Source organism: Lycium barbarum, chromosome 4 (genome assembly GCF_019175385.1).
Source record: "Lycium barbarum isolate Lr01 chromosome 4, ASM1917538v2, whole genome shotgun sequence".
NCBI classification, from domain to species: Eukaryota; Viridiplantae; Streptophyta; class Magnoliopsida; order Solanales; family Solanaceae; genus Lycium; species Lycium barbarum.
Window position 1 is genome coordinate 32947201 of NC_083340.1, and position 17486 is coordinate 32964686.

The 17486-nt window shown below is 32.9% G+C and overlaps 3 protein-coding genes across 3 annotated transcripts; 1 reads left to right on the top strand and 2 right to left on the bottom strand.

The window, feature by feature from the left end:
- Positions 1 to 9943: 9943 nt before the first annotated feature.
- On the top strand, positions 9944 to 11092 carry LOC132637385 (uncharacterized). Its single transcript, XM_060354478.1, has 2 exons — positions 9944 to 10450; positions 10652 to 11092. The coding sequence occupies exons 1-2, from the start codon at positions 9944 to 9946 to the stop codon at positions 11090 to 11092; spliced, it is 948 nt and encodes a 315-aa protein (XP_060210461.1).
- A 747-nt stretch (positions 11093 to 11839) lies between these two features.
- LOC132638351 (uncharacterized) lies at positions 11840 to 14556 on the bottom strand. The gene is made up of 5 exons (XM_060355270.1): positions 14320 to 14556; positions 13392 to 13746; positions 13165 to 13306; positions 12904 to 13036; positions 11840 to 12808 (listed from the first exon to the last, which is right to left on the bottom strand). The coding sequence occupies exons 2-5, from the start codon at positions 13465 to 13467 to the stop codon at positions 12449 to 12451; spliced, it is 711 nt and encodes a 236-aa protein (XP_060211253.1). The 5' UTR covers positions 13468 to 13746; positions 14320 to 14556; the 3' UTR covers positions 11840 to 12448.
- A 212-nt stretch (positions 14557 to 14768) lies between these two features.
- On the bottom strand, positions 14769 to 17126 carry LOC132638352 (uncharacterized). The gene is made up of 4 exons (XM_060355271.1): positions 16884 to 17126; positions 16489 to 16802; positions 15208 to 16039; positions 14769 to 15110 (listed from the first exon to the last, which is right to left on the bottom strand). Exons 1-3 carry the CDS (start codon positions 16918 to 16920, stop codon positions 15653 to 15655), a joined length of 738 nt encoding a protein of 245 aa, XP_060211254.1. The 5' UTR covers positions 16921 to 17126; the 3' UTR covers positions 14769 to 15110; positions 15208 to 15652.
- Between the last annotated feature and the right edge of the window lie 360 nt (positions 17127 to 17486).

Genomic DNA, 17486 nt, shown 5'->3' on the forward strand with positions numbered 1-17486 from the left:
TCTGCTATTTTGGGGCGCTCTCTTCTACAGAGCCCATCTTTTGGTACAGTCTGTCACTGCTATCTGGATATGTACTTTGTTCAGGGTATGACGGGGCCCTGTCCCGTCTTATGATTGCGATATGTTCTGTAGAGGTCTGTGGATACATCTGTGTGGGTTCTGTACATATGTTTGGGATGTTTTGTTATATGACAGCCTTATCGGCTTCTGTGTGCCAAGTCTGCTCTTCTGCTAAATTCTGTAGCATCCACTAATGTTATTATTATATTATTATTCTGATAATATGCTAATTTGGGTATCGGGTACGTATAGGTGCCCAGCTAGGGCACTAGTCGCGGCCCACGGGGTTGGGTCGTGACACAACGCCAAACCAGCTTGAATATAAACCAGTATTAACAAGATGAATTATCTTGATTACACACTCTGAAAATTGTGCTCTCAACTCAATTATTTTGAGCAAGTAACTTTGCATATGTCAAAATGCGGGTTGACAATAAACACACATGTGACTGTCTTATCGATGCATCTATTTAAGACATCACATAACAGGTGAACGGGCCCTTATTCACCTTTTCTATTTTTTTCTTCAGAATTTAGGAATTCAATCCCAACATTAGCCAGTATAATCAACTTATCAAGAGAACAAGCAACAAAATTAAATTCTTGAAGAATCTTCTAGTTCTTCAATATATGTCAAATACTCAATTTTCACATCATATTTGAATCGGGATGGCCAAACCGCTCACGCCGACTAATAAAATTATTTATACTAGTAAACTTCAGGTTTACCATACCATGTGCTATATGTTTTAGTAAACATCTGGTTTACTTTGACATGATTTTTTTTTTTTTGTACCAATAAACTTCTGGTTTACCGTGACCTGTGATTTCATCATGTTTATATTTGTAGTACAATTTGGAGATAAGGCGTGTAACCTTTCACATAGATATTTCTTACCAAACATGACTTTGAAGATACTTGATCCTCCTATCATTTGTAACTTCAATATGATAGCCATTTATTTGAGTAAACTTCGGGTTTACTACAACTTGTGTTTCGATCATAACAACTTCATATATTACAATCTAGAACGAATTACATAATAGTATGTAAGCTCTTCGGGAGCCTTTAATTTATTCTCCATAATCACATATTGTTCGAACACTACTGGTGTCATAGTTCTTGTAGACAAATAATTAGGCTCTTATGGGCCTTGATCATTAATTTTGTACTACCAACTATTGCTTAGGTACTTCTGGTATCTTGAAAGCAAATTTAGACACTATTGGTGTCATGAAATAAAACAATAACCAAATGAGCATTTAAAACAATTCTGAATACATGAATAACGAAAAGTAAACATTAAATTTTGAACTTCAGTATTTTAAACTTCTCCGTCAGGGAGGCTAATTAACATCTGAATATTTTTTTTTCTTTTATATCAAAACGATAACTATACAGTTATAATGTTCCCCTGAATAGTAGTAATTAGTTCTTTCCCAAAACCTAAAATCTCACAAATTAGGTGTTTTAAAGCAAGTTAAATAATGTAATGATAGACATAATCCTGAATTCACAATTTACCATCACCAAGGATAATGAATAGTACCTCGAACCATGCATGAATCTGATTAATCCTTTATATAATTCTAGGATAAAAAATTGTCAGCAGTTAGAATTCATAATCAAGTATATTAAAGGTCACTTGTTAGCAGATGTGAAGAGTTAAGTGTGCCATCTGTATAGAATAGAATCCCAGTACAGATTCAACTAGGATACGTCCCTTATTATATATAGGATACGTCAATACTTGGTGCCCAAGTTCTGTAGTTTGGTTAGGACTCTACTTGTTGGTTGCTGCTATGTATTATATATTTGTTGTATGTGTTCACTACGATGCATATAGAAAACGATTCTTTCACCATCTTCTCTGCTTTTTTATAACACACAAACATAAATCATAAAATTAAAATAGTAAAAGGCTTTGTGGTCATATCCTAATCAAGTTCCAATTTTGATTTCGTAATATTGGATTCACATCCACTGTTTGTGGAATTAAGTTGCAGTAGACCAATCATATATGCATAATTCCCTCTTTGTAGCATACACGTTGTATTATATATACGTCAAGGTATCTAGAAATCTGATTCCTAAAAAATCATAATTCATAAATGATTCCATTTTAAGAGACAAGGAAAACCTAAGTATCACATGGAATTTGAAACTACGTGCATCATTACCCGAAGATAAGAATCAAACACATAAGAAAATGGAATATACATCCTAAGATTGAAACTTCGCATACTGGAAACAATTCTAATTATATAGAACTTTGTCTACCAAACATATGTAAAAATTCAACATAAGACTTGCATCTTACCGTTTAAGTCATAGATTCTATAGGCATTACCTTTAGTCATAGATGATATCAATATTGAAGTCAGTAAGTAGGTAGACAAAATCAGTAAGCGAGCAAGAATGTTAATTGACAGGTCTAAACACCAATTGCAGTCAAAACACACAGGTATTATACGTGTAAAGTTTTACTACTTCGGGAGTAAACCTTATAATTTTATTACTGCATGAGTAAATTTCAAATTCTTACTACTTCGAGATTAAATTTCAATGTCTTACTACTTCAGAAGTAAATTTTAAAGTTTTACTACTTCTGGAATAGATTTCAGAGTCTTACTATTTCGGGAGTAAAGCTCAAAATTTTACTACTTCGGGAGTAGAGTTCAATGTTCTCCTACTTCAAGAGTAGAGTTCAAACTTTGCTACTTCGGGAGCAGATTTCTAAGTTTACTACTTGGGGAGTAAAGCATAGAATATTTAGAATATTTTTTCTCAATTATTATACCTCTTCTAGAGGTGAGTCGTGATAACTTCACAATCAAATGCACGTCCGCATGTATAAGCTTTACTGCATACTGTCAAATTCACTTCGGGAAATGAATCTGTATTTATAACATTTATCATAAGTTCTCATTCTTCGGGAATGGACCATAATAATCTGAACGTGTCTTAACCACATTAATTGTGATAGCTTATAACCTCTTTTAATATGTTATTACTTCAGGAGCAAATCGAGGCATGCATATAAACATATTACCACTTCAGATGATTATAGACATAAATATTTAGTCATAACAAGCCTTTCAGAATAAACTAAAAACAACAGATGGACATTGATTTAAAAATTGCTAAAAGGCTAGACCACATGAGAATCAGTACTTAAAACTATGATTGGCCAAAGAAATTTCGAGATGTCACTCCATAATCATGTATCCATAAGTTAATGCCTTAAATATGGTCATTGTGATTCATTATACTAACCTGGAAAATAGTCCAGATGCCCATGGTCCACTTCAAACATAATAGTGCAACTGTAACCCAATTATCATACTTTGCGGACGACGAACAGTCAGCGTATTTTAGGAGTGGTTATTAGAGACTCGTGCTGATAACGTGTTATAAAATAATAAAGCAACAACAAGAATATTTGTAGAGAATGAGAGAAGAGAGCAATTCTTTATTTCTTTTGTTAGGGATTGATTTACAATGAAGGAGAACCTCTATATTTATAGGGGAAAAGTGACTTGATCCCAAAGTCACTAAGCCTAATATTTCTCCTAAAGATAGACATCCATAATAATAAATAATATTTATAATAAATTGTATGTATTTGCCTACTTAACCTTTTGAACAAAAGCAATAATATGGGATCCATATTTTTTGCTGTGCAATAATTTCATTTGCTCCCACTAATGGGTTAATACGCGTGTGACAATGAATCCACTATTATTGACTTGATGGGGATATTTTAGGAATTACATGAATATTGTTTGATTTTTTAATATTTGGGGTGCACGTTTTTTTTTTTTTGACATTGTTTGTTTTTTTAATATGGGGTCCACTTTTTTTTTCATGAGTTTGGAGAGGGTGGGTTCCATTTTTTTTCTTTTTTTTTTTTAATATTGCTTGGCGTTTTTAATATGGGGTCCACCTTGTTTTGTTTAAGAGTGACTGACGACGAAGCATGGGTAAACCGATGCTTCTATATAGTAGAAAAATAGAAATATAATAAAGTATTTCTATCTACTTTTTAGAAGAGTTGGTAATATAAAATATAAAATGTCATTTTTTTGCCCTTAAATAAAAAAGTGGGTGGGACCACAAAGGATGTTTTTGCCCTTAAATAAAAAAGTGGGACCAAAGGACGGACACGATCTTGCTTATAAACCAGCTCTTCTATATAGTAGTAAAGTAAAGTAAGGTAATATATATATATATATATTATGTTCAAAACATGATTAATACAACATTGTGCTCCGTATCCAAAACTTTATTATATTAGTGTTTGCTACGAATACAAAGTTGGCAAAAATTTATTAATACTTTTTAAAAGAGAAGACTTATTTAAAAGGAAACTATTTTTCTCTTTTTGAGATAAAACAATAGTAATATTTAAGCATCAGTTGATACTTTGAATTTTAATTCGATTAATTTAAAGGTGTAAAATATTCTATTGTTAATGTATGTAGATTGGACCTAAACAATACCTATTATTTTTTTTATCAAATTTTGATTTGGGTAATTCTAATTCAAATTATTATATTAATTTTACATGTTTAAAATGAAACAAAGTAGAAATTTGATTTTCTATTTAAATGAAGAACTACTATTTTTTAATTTTTGGTAAATATTTTTTGTTTAGCTCATTTTACTTGTCATGTTGTCTTTTGCACGATTTTTTAAGGAAACGTCAATTAGAATTATAATTTCACTAATTTACCTTATTAATTATTTGATCTCCATTTAATATTTTTTTATGACATTAATCTCTTTTCACATTTATTAGAGTAAGGAAAAAAATGAAAAAGTAATTAAATTCTATCTTATTTTAAAATATGAGTATTTTAAGTATATTTATTTTAGTAAACATAACAAATAAATAACATGGCGGAAAAGCAAATACAACAGTTCAATATCTAGATTACATCTCAGGCTAATATAAAAAAAGAAAGAAAATTGTATGGTTTTGCTACTTAACCTTTTAAATAAATGCAATAATATGAGGTCCATGTTTTTTGCTGTACAATAATTTCACTTGCTCCAACTAATGGGTTGATACGCATGTGGCAATGAATCCATCATTATTGATTTAATGAGATACTTTGAAAATTGCATGAATATTGTTTAATTTTTTAATATGGGATGCACTTTTTTTTTTGACATTGTTTGTTTTTTTAATATGAAATTCATTTTTTTTTATATTGCTTGATTTTGTTAATATGGGGTCTACTTTTTTTCGCATGAGTTTGGAGATGGTGGGTTCCACTTTTTTTTTTTTTTTTTTTAAATATTGGTTGGTGTTTAGTATGGGGCCCACACGCTTTTTTTTTTTAATGGAGGACGGACGACGAAGCATGGGTCTAAACCCATGCTTCTATATAGTTTTCCGTGAGTTTGGAGATGGTGAGTTTCACTTTTTTTTTTTTTAATATTGGTTGGTGTTTAGTATGAGGCCCACACATTTTTTTTTTTTTTTTAAAAAAGGAGGACGGACGACGAAGCATGGGTCTAAACCCATGCTTCTATATAGTTAAAATATGCTCCCATTTTAATTTGGTTGATGCAAGTCTAACCATAGTTTTCTTTCTCGACACTAGTAAAGTTAATTTTTTACCAATAGCACCTTGCCCCTAGTTTTCTCTTCCAAGTTTATATACCGAAGTATATTTCGTCGATAACCAATTAATTTTATTGACTATTTGGTAATTAGTAGGAAGTAAACAAAGGGAGAAATTATGGAGAAAGTAACAGAAATAGGTTCTGATGATTTATTAGCAAATTCGAAGTGCAAAGGAAAAAATTATTTTGAACTCATGGCCCTAACCGGGCCATCCTTACATGCATAGCACAAGCTAGCACTGTTATTTCTCTTAATCTGCGAATGTCCGTTCCATTGAAAAATTTGATTGTGAAAGAGAAAAGAAAATAATGAACTACAAGGGTTCAATAACAATTATTAGTATTTCATACAAGGATTAATTAATGGAATATTGAATTGGATATATGATTGGTTGTTAAAATTAGACAAAATAAATGTGAAACTAGCTACTTACTCTATCCCAATTTGTATTACACTCTTTCATTTTTAGTCAGTCAAAAAAAAAATGACATCTTTGTATATTTATCAATAACTTAACTCTACAATTCCCATTTACGGCTTAATGAAATGATTTCTAGCCACAAAGAATTCTTTGACTTATTTTAGAGTACAAGATTCAAAAGTTCTCCTTCTTTCTTAAACTTCGCGCCAAGTCAACTACCCTCATATAAATTGGGACAGAGGGAGTAATTTCTAAAAGATAAAATTAAACTTAGTTGCCGCGCTCAAGAGTTCTCCATACCAAATTAAGATTTTACTTCCCCGTTTGAAATTAACAGTCACTTTAGCTAAAAAAGAATTGTCACTTTATGAATTAATTCAATAATAAAGTTGGCAATTGTTTCCAACTATATCCTAATATTAAAGAGGTATACACAATATTTAAGAGGAAAAAATCATGTCTACATTAATTAAATAGGGGTAATTTAATAGAGTATACTTATATTTTGTTTTTTTAATGGACAGAAAGAGCTAAAAAGATAATTAAAATGGGGCGGAGGGAGTAATAATTAACACAATTCAAGAATTTGGTTATATAACACTAAAGTTGATGATAGCCTTAGGGTTATAAGCAGTTGTATACATGTCGCATATCTTTTGTATAGTAAAGTAAAGGGGATATGCATTATTATATATAATACATGCTAACATCGTGTGAGACCATTATGGTTAGTGACTGATCTCAATGGAATATTTCTTTATTAGATTCCTGAAGAAGTGGTCAAAGTGCAACCTATGAGTTTCTAAAGTTTTTTAGATTAGACTTGTTTGAAACAAAGAGTAGAATGGGTTTGAAGCTGCCTATTTGATCCATGTTCGATGTCATATTTGGAAGCTAAGAAACATATCACAATTAAGTTGAATCACTGCCTATGTCACAATTAAGTTGAATAACAATTGTAGTATAATATTATTTTTGATAAATGTTTAATTATCTAAATTTATTTTAAGACCGGAGTTATATATGCATGATTTAAGATAAATTAGATTGTAAATCCTTTAAAACTAAAAAACTATGTCTTTGGGTGAATTAAAATTTAGAATAGTAACTAGGTCACTTGAACCGCAACAAATAAATCAAAATTGGGTTTATTGAGCAAGGACGAGGATACATTTTTATTTCTAAATATATATGTTATTTTGTGTAGTTATTTTTTATTTTCAGCGAGGGTGCAAAAGGAAATAAAATATATACAAAGCAAGCAAATTTGAAAAAGGTATTTGAAATCATTAAGAAGTAGTAGTTTTCATCAAGTACGACTCTTGAAAAATATTGAAGGTCCTTCGTTGAAGATATTTATGACATGCGAGTTTTATAAGCTAAAAAAAGAGGTTTGCGAGAAAGAAGATAAAGATAAAGCATTATCACTAAGATTACTCATGCAGTAATTTTTGGAGTAATTACTTTAAATTTAATACATAAATATAATGCAGAGAGAAACTATTTTTTTTTGGGTAAATAAATGATTTTTATTTAAACCAAAGTACAGAATTACAAAGCAACAACAGGGCTGACCCCCCTGTTCACTCAAAACAAGACTGGCTGAAAAGCCTAACATAGAGAGAAACTGATTTTTTTAAAAAAAAAAAAAATGGGAAAATTTCACAAATGACTACCTTTTAAGGGTTAAATATTGGGCGTAGCTATATGTTTGGTATTTACGCGTCGTGACAAACATTGTAGCTTGTTTCAGCGACTGTGTATTTGTGTATTCAATATTATAACTAGCTGTATTCATGAATACAATCACTGGATTTTGCTGAAATAATTGTTTAATTTGCTGGAATCGTGGGATAAAATCTCGTATATATGGAAATCCAAATAAAATCTTCCTGAAATCACTCTCAACAACCTGGATTCATAAAGTCACACGATTCTTCAATTACTTCATTATTTCAAATTTAAATTCTTCTCCAAAAACGTGTAAACAGAGCATATCCTTTCAAAAAAATTGAATTCAAATATTCCAAAAAATATCCAGAAAAATACGTCAACATTCAGATGCGAATACACCACGTTTGTAAACATCCAATTTGCTGTTGTTCGTGTTAGTTTCTACTGTTTCAGTAGTGTTGATGTATGCCGAAATTGTTGTATTGTTTTCGTCGAAATTATATACGTTAATTGATTGGGAATTTTGAAGGTAGATATTAGTTCAAATGATGTTGATGATGAAAGGTTAGTTTTACGTTGATTTTTGTTGGTAATCAACAAAGCTGCGTTCAAATACAAAAATATGTCAAACATAGCTGCAGTTATTCGACATTCCGGGTTTTGGAACGCTGAGAATTGTTTTGTGAATTACACAATAGATGCAATCGTTTTCAAAGATTATGCATCGTATGATGATTTGGTTGCTGCAATAGCAAATCAGGTGCGAATAGATACGATTATGAAAATCATCAATATCAGATACATGATCGAGGGTGATTCTATGCCTCTTGAAATACACAATGACATGAGTGTCAGGGTGTATGTTGAACTGAAAAAAGAGAATAGGCAGTTTGGGATGTATCCGTTGTGTATTACTACAGCTGATAAGGTGGGTGAACAATGTGTGTCGGGTGAAATTGTTGTTCAAGGTGAACCAGCGCTAATACCATATAATCATGAAATACAATCTATTAATACAGAAGATGCTACGTCACTGGTAACCACGACTGTTGGTTAGTCAATAGTTGTATACAATGATTTGATCATTTCAAACAATAATCACAAGGAGGTTATGGTAAATCAGGTATACAGTGATAAGAATACTTTGAAGGCTGTGATGGCGAAGTATGCAATTGACAATAGGTTTCAATTCCGTACGGAGAGGTCAAATTCTATAAGGTTAGTTGTTAATAATATGTATATATATTTCTGTATCTTAGTTTTATTCTTAAGTGAGTGTATTAGACATAGCTAGTTATATTTGTGTCTGATTGGTATGTGTGTTCTAAGTTGAAAGATTGCATAATGAATTTATCTGTATTGGCTGCTGAATGTATATGTATACAAATCTGAATTTGCAGCTACACCATTAGGTGTATTTCAGAACAATGTGAGTGGAAATTAAAGGCTTCAAGTATTAACAGATCAACAATGTTCAAAATCAGAGAGTTTGTGGACAAACACACTTGTCCGTTGAAGGATAAGGTGTATTCTTGTAATCAAGCAAGTAGTGATTTTGTAGCAGGCATTATTAAACCGAAAATAACAAATTATAAGAGGAAGTACACGCCAAGGGATATAATAGATGATGTGATAAATGAATTTGGTATGGAAGTGTCCTACATGAAGGCTTATCGTGCTAAAGAAAAGGTTGTGATGGAGTTGAGAGGGATCCAGCTGATTCATACAAGAAATTACCTGGATATGTTTACATTTTGGATAAAACGTACTTAGGTTCTCATATAAGATGCTCAAGAATACTGGGAATGAGTTCTTGTATCTGTTTGTTGCACTGTATGCCTTTATAAAAGGGTTCGACTATTGTCGTCCCATCATAGTTGTAGATGGCAGCCAGAATACAATAGGACATTTGTTTCGGCAAGTACTTTGGATGGTGCAGGTATTCTAAAAGTACAGTTTCTGATTATTTGTGTAACCATGAATACAGTTACTATTACTAATTCAATAACTGAAATACATTTTTTTTGTGTGTTGAACTGTATTTGCAGGGAACATACTTCCTCTAGCATATGGCGTTATTGATTCAGAGAATGATAAGTCTTGGACATGGTTATTTCTGCAGTTGAAGGAATCATATGGGATATGAGAGAACATGTGTATTGTGTCTGATAGACATGAAAGCATCATCAAGGCTGCATCTAGAATTTATCCTGGTGTTCCTCATTTTGCGTGCATATGGCATCTTTGGAAGAATGTATATAGTAGATATAGGAAAAGTGATGAGATGTTGAGTGGAGTGTTCTATTCAATGGCAAACGCATACACGCAAGAAGAGTTTGATATGTTAATGGAAAAGGTTGAGAAGGTGGATATTCGTGTGAAGGAATACTTGGATTTGGCTGGAAGGGAAAAGTGGGCTAGGCTTTATGCTCCAGTTAATAGAGCATGGACTATGACATCAAATATTGTTGAGTCTATCAATTCGGCAATCGTGCAAGCAAGAGAATTGCTAATCTATGATTTCCTTGAAGAAGTTAGGATGATGTTTGGACGATGGAATCACACCAACAGACAAAACGGTTCATATACATTCACTACTCTTGGGAAAAAATTCAATGAGTTGCTATCCATCAATGAGTATAAATCGACGCGCATGAAGGTTTGTTTTCGTGTTCTTATTATGTATTTGTTATTGCTGGCCATGTTGAAGGCATTTCTGAATTGTAAGCAGTAGCTTTCTGATAAGTTTATACAATTGTGTATTCAAAAAATACACCTGCAAAAAACTGAAGTACAGTATACTGCAGATCTGTATAGTGTATGCAACCATACTAACTCCAACTTCATTGTTGTTTCTTAGGTAATACCAGCAACTGAATACTTGCACACAGTAATTGATGATGGACGGCGTTTCATAGTTTGTCTTGAGAAGAAAACCTGCACTTGTAAAGAGTTTCAAATGGAGGAGATGCCATGCCCACATGCTTGGGCTGTTTTTAAAAGCAAGAATCTAACAGCAGACAACTACTGTTCAAACTTATACAAACCAGAGACTGTTGTGAAGACCTATGATGTCCCAGTGTATCCTCTGCCTGATGAGAGTGAGCGAAAAATACCTGCATCCATCTCTGAAGAGATAGTTCTGCCACTGAGATATAAGAGACCTCCCGGAAGGCCAAAGAAGAAACGCGATAAGCCTTTAACTGAATTTCTACCAAATAAACGTTCAAATTCTTGTAGTAGATCTGGACATGAAGGTCACAATAGGCGCTCTTGTAGGAATGAGCCTAGAAGAAAATAGTTCAAATTTTAGTTTTTCTTCTGATTTGTATGTTTTTGATGTTATATGCCCGTTTTAGTATGGATTTTAGTCATCTATATCAGTTTTGGTGATTGAGTATAACAATTCTATATTGTGGTGTGTTTCATTATAAGTGACTTGATGATCTGTTTGTGGTGTATTCATTCATTTTTTTTGTAAAATATTAGAATATAGTATGTATATAATACACAACCATTATGGGTTATGTATTGAGTTTTATTTTAGAACACAGTGTATATTGAATACAGAAACCATCATTGGTTTATGTATTTAGAATACAGTATATATTATTGAATACATAAACCATCATGGGTTATTTATTCAGTTTTATTTTAGAACACAGTGTATATTGAATACAGAAAACCATCATTGGTTTATGTATTTAGAATACAGTATGTATTAGTGAATACATAAACCATTATTGGGTATGTATTGAGTTTTATTTTAGAACACAGTGTATATTGAATACACAAACCATCATTTGTTTATGTATTTAGAATACAATATATATTATTGAATACATAAACCATCATGGGGTATGTATTCAGTAAAAAATTAGAATATCGAATACAGTTAAACAGTGAAAACTCCAAAAAATGAATACATACACCAACATGGAGTGTGTTGGCTAAAAACAGTTAGCAGAACAAATACAGTTTTCAAATCAGAATACAGCTGTGTAATTTAGAAAAGAAGACTGTATATACCAAAATGAGATGTATTCATAACAAAGTCACTGCACAAATTGTGCGTCCATTACTAGAAATGTGCATTTGTAGCCATGAAAAATACAACCATAAAATCCAATACGGACAACATCATAATCTGATTTACAATTGCTGGTCTAACTGACTAAAGAAACTAAGAAATAACTATTTTTTCAACATTCTCAAAATCTATCGCTGCTCTAACTGGCTTTGGAGGTGCCTCATCATCACTTATCGCCTCAGCTTCCATCTTCTACCGAGCATAATGCCATAAAAGTGCAGCATATATGGTACGCAGTAACTCAACATCAAAATCTTCAGCTGGTATACCATTTCCCAAACTCAAATACTCCGCATATGCAGCAACATAAACCCCACAATCCCTGCAGACAGAAAAACATATAAATGTATTTAGATAGATGGCTGATCCGTGTATTTAAATTGAGCAAAAATAGTAAACACACGTACATGCTACTGCGTTGTCGCAGATTTTGAACATACACAATCTCAAACCTATCAGCCTTGGCTTTTTCTTTGCATGCTGGGTGACCATCCCAATCAATGCCTTTCTTTAATTGATAGAAATCAGTGATGTGTAAGTAGAGTGGCAATAATGAGGACAACTTGTCTATTTCAACCTTAACAACTGCATCATGGCCCGATGCTCTATACGAATCGTATACATATAGACGTCTGTCCATGAATGATAGAACAGCAACCAGTGATTTTTATCTTTCATGTTCACTGGGATAAAGACATTATCAACCATATGCCACGGGAGAGTGCAAATCATCCGGTGGCCTTTCACATATTCACATAAAAAATCTTCTTGTTTTCGTAGGTTTGAGACACCATCCGGATCACCATAGGATTTAGATATGGCATCAATGCTTGTGTTGAAAAGACAATCAACGGTGGTAAACTTGTATGTGCTATTGGTGTCATACTTCCATTTCTTGTGTAGGTAGTAAAAAATCACATCAATATGCTGGAAAAAAAAGATACTAACAGTTAGCATTTAATACTTGAGAAAACCATTAAATACAATACACTATTAGTGAAAAAAAGAAAGTTGTATCGCACCTCATCATTCAACAACTGCCCATCCATTGCTAACAGGTAAAACCAATTTTTATCTTTGATCTTCTTGATACCACAATCCAAAAAATACGGCAGTGGTTCCTTCCCCTTTTTGTAGTGGTCATCTTTGCTCTTTCTATAGAGTATATACAAATGCATATCAATAATATTTTTTTTGGGACAATGATAACATTGATACATATCAGTAATATAATGGGAGTTATCTATATAAAACAAATAATTACGAAAGATGACATAACTTACTTGCTCTCATGCCTAACTAGTCTCCCATCCCTAATCCATTTTGAGAACTCTGTCGAAACTGTTTTATTAGGAGCCATAGTGATGCAACACTGCTCAAATGGGTGTTTTTTGTCAAATATTGCAGTCAACTTAACTGAACTGCCTGCTTGAATACAGTAAAATTACATTAAAAATTGGACCACAAAAAATAAATGCAATCGTAAAACGAACTATCTAATAATACATACCAGAAGCTGAACCAAAATTTGACAGATAAGGAGATATTTGCAATGGTCCAGGATGCCTATCCTTACGCAATGTCATTACAATTCTCGATATGGTTCTTTGCGACGGAAGCAACTCGTCAGCCAACTCAAACTGAGTTTCCTGATAAATCGTGTGTCCTTGCTTTTGAGAATAAACATTGTATGGTGTCAACTGTTTTGAATCATGTTCATCAAGATCAACATGAGCAACATAGTCGGCCAGTGCATCGACGATTTTATCATCATTTGAATGGCTATGTATGCTTGCAGGATCAACATGAGCCACATCACTTGTTTTTTGTTGAGGTGTATTAATTGGGAATTGGGATCCAAATGCCTAAAATTAAAGTCGATGACAACAATTAAAAACTTCGATATTAATGTATACATGAATACAGTCCACTGTATACATGAATACTGTCTATTGTATTGTTAATAATCAACAGGCAAGTGTAATACAGATATTGTATTCAGTCAACTGTATTTTAAAATACAACACAGATTATATAGTTGAATACTCATATTGTATTCAACTATTAAAGATGAATACAACAAGCTGTTTCAATCTGTAATGTGAGAATACAGTATACTTTAGCAATCTGTATCATTTTTAAATTTAGTCTACTGTATGAATCTGTATCATTTTTAAATTTAGTCTACTGTATGAATCTGTATCATTTAAATTCAGTCTACTGTATTTCAAAATACAGCACTGTATTATAAAAAACAACACAGTTTTTTGCTATATCTATGAAGAAATGGCTTCTTAAAACTTACATCAAATTCCTAAATACTTAAAAATATGTAGCTGTAATAGTCATATTGTATACATTTAAAAAAAATCTTGATTTAACCAGATTTGGTAAAACATTTAGTTGTATCGAAAAACTCATTCAACCGATAATATTACCTCTGTTGCCTTATGAACTGGTGACTTGTCAAATATGTCATCCTCAAATATACGATGTGTTTCACCGTCATTTTGCTGAAATGGAGCCTCGCTATGAGCACCCTTAAAAAAAATGTATGAGTGCTAAGTTGAATAAACTAGTTTGTTTAATTGTTTTATTTTACCTTATCTAAATCAGTATTCCCTTTGATTGCTTGAAGAATTTTTGTCAAATTGTCGTTCATCAAATCATGAAGATCACTGAACTCCTCCTTGACCTAAATTTACAAGGAAGTATCAATATATTATGTTTACCATACATTATCAAATATACATACAAATACTAAACAAATCTATTAAAACACACTTACCGACTTCTTAAATTTCTCAAATTCTTTCCACATTACAGGCAACTCGTCTTCTTTACTGGTTGACTAGACGTCAGATGGGGGGGGGGGGGGGGGGGGGGTTCGAGGGACTGCCTCGTTGGCCTTTGGAGAAACAGACCTCTTACTCTCCCCCCGTGCAGTATTTCTTGGTGTTGCAATTGGTTCATTCACCGGATCTGCTTTCTTTGACGATTAACCTCCAACGGAGAACTGTCTACGTTTCTTGTGTGGTGGAGATTCGGATGCAACAAAACCCTTTGCATCAGTGTCCCTTGCCGCGCGGGGTGGGGTAGTAGTAAAATCATCATCAACTGGTTATTGCGGGAAATTTGTAGTTGGTGCTACGCGAACGTCATTCGGGGGCAATTGAAGAGCAACAACCTCATTCACGATCGGCACAATGTTCCCAAAAAAACGGATCCCCTAAGTAAGATTTTAACTATGTCAAACCTTGTATCAAAAATATAAAAAGTAAATGAATGTAAATGGCTATATAAAAAGTTTGAGCAGAAACAATTACCGTTTTGTCTTCTTTAAACATGCCTTCCATCAGTTCTTTAAATGTTGGTTGACTTTTTATAGTGGTCCAATTCAGTATTCTGGGAATGTTGTTCCCGTTCCTAACCGCAATAGTCGGATCAACATTGGAACAACACTCATACAGCCAAACTTGCATAGCAAGTGGCATTCCGTGAAGTGCATAAAACTACTTCACAGAATCCATCTTTTGTGAGATACTCTTCATTAATTAGTGGAAAGCTACCTTGCCCCACGGGAAATCTCTGTAGCGTCCATTCTCTACTAAATCCAACTGAAGCCTTGGTATATTTACAGCATTCTTCTGATCGGACAATATGTACATATGAATGGAATATAGAATGGCAATCTTAACAGCATCGACATCGTTGAGGCCCCAATCGTTTTGCTCAAAGAAGCTTATCAAAACTGCCTTCTTCGGCAGAAGTTTAGACCCACCGAAATATCTTTCCATTAACCTGTTTATTCCTGTTTCTGTAAACTTTAACTTTAAACTCCTCTTCATCACCAATACAATTCAAACCAGTTATTAAGGCAAACTCCCTAATAGTAAACCGCAAAATGCTTCCATTTATGTCCATTACAAATGCATCTTTAGAGCTTTCCTTTAGTTCTCTCAACATGAAGCACCTAATCATTTGTGACTGAACCTCACAATACTGCATCTGGAGGAATACACCAAATATAGTTTCACCAAATAAGGTAAGTTGGTTGCCGGTTAGTTTATCCTTTAGATCTTTAAATACTCCAGTATGAGTATGACAAGACATGTGCACGAAATGAGTAGGAAGATATCTCACAAAGAATCTACTTCCCTGTATTCAATGACACAAATGCAAAAAGGCTCAGGCAAAAAAATCAATACATTAACTGTATTCATGAATATGTTTCTAGATAACAAATCAGCTAAACAAGAGCCAAAAACAAATACATGAATGCAGTATCCTCTCCTAAAGGCTACTACTCATATTGTATTGCATGAATACAGAGCATATACATGAATACAGGCTCAGAGAATAAAATCGGAGAAACAAGAGCCAAAACATATAAATGAATACAGTATCATTCAAAAGGGCTACTACTCATCTTGTATTGCATGAATACAGAGCATATACATGAATACAGTTCCTATCTTTATCAAACTCAAACACAACAAAAATACAATACAAAATATCAAAAAAAAAAAAAAAACAATACCGCATTCAAATACATATTGATTTATTGAGTGTATCAAAAAATACATTATATTCAGAGATTACAATACCTGTTCTATCACCCCCACTGGTTTTGAAGACTTGTCTTCATCAACATTTTTAGCACCCAATGGTTTTGAAGACTGCTCTTCAGCAACACTTTTACCCTTGCTCTCAACATCAATTTTAGCCTTGCTCTTTGAAGAGGCAACAATGACTTTTCTACGCTTGTCACTACTTGATTCAGATACTTTGGAATTCGATGGAGTCTGAGCACTATTTTTCCACTTGGTATATTTTGCACCTTCATCTTCCGTAATTTCAATACCTACATTATCATGGGGCAACTCGACACTACTCACAACAGCCATTTTAGCAGTAGAGCCTGCAATTTCGTCTTCATCTTGAGTGATACACAAATCAAAAGATGGAGCATCATCAAAATACTGGACAAAATTGGGTATACCTCTAGTAACTCGGATTGGAGTGCTTCCATCCGCCATTAAAACAAACTTCTAACCTTTTCCGAAAAAACCCTAGCAATGTCGTAAAGCTTTTCTTAAAATCAATGAAAGGGAAGAATCTATGAAACAAGATACACTATAAAGAACTAAAAATCACCCCAGAAACTTACCTATTAGTGGACAGGTACAATTTAGGATGAATGAAACAGTGAGAATTGTGCATAAGGTAAATGGAGAAAAAATAGGAGAAGATTGATCGAGAAAGAGAGAGAAAACGGTTTGAAATTGGAAGAAAATGGGGATACACGCGCTTGGGATATGTTTTACTGTGTTTTACCTTGTAAGTTACTAAATGTCATTAATAAACACTTATTAGCTATAGGGCGTAATTAAGGGAAAGTATAATTATGAAATTTAATTAACAATTAACTGTTTGTTAAGCCACGTAATTTATTCCATAAAAATTAGTAAGCGAATGGGGAGCTGACTTGATTATTTAAAGAAAGGGTTATAATACTTTATGATTTTATGGGGGAATTAAATATAATTATGAACACGAGAAAGAAAAGAAAATAATAAAATAGATAAAGATAAACACATGTAAA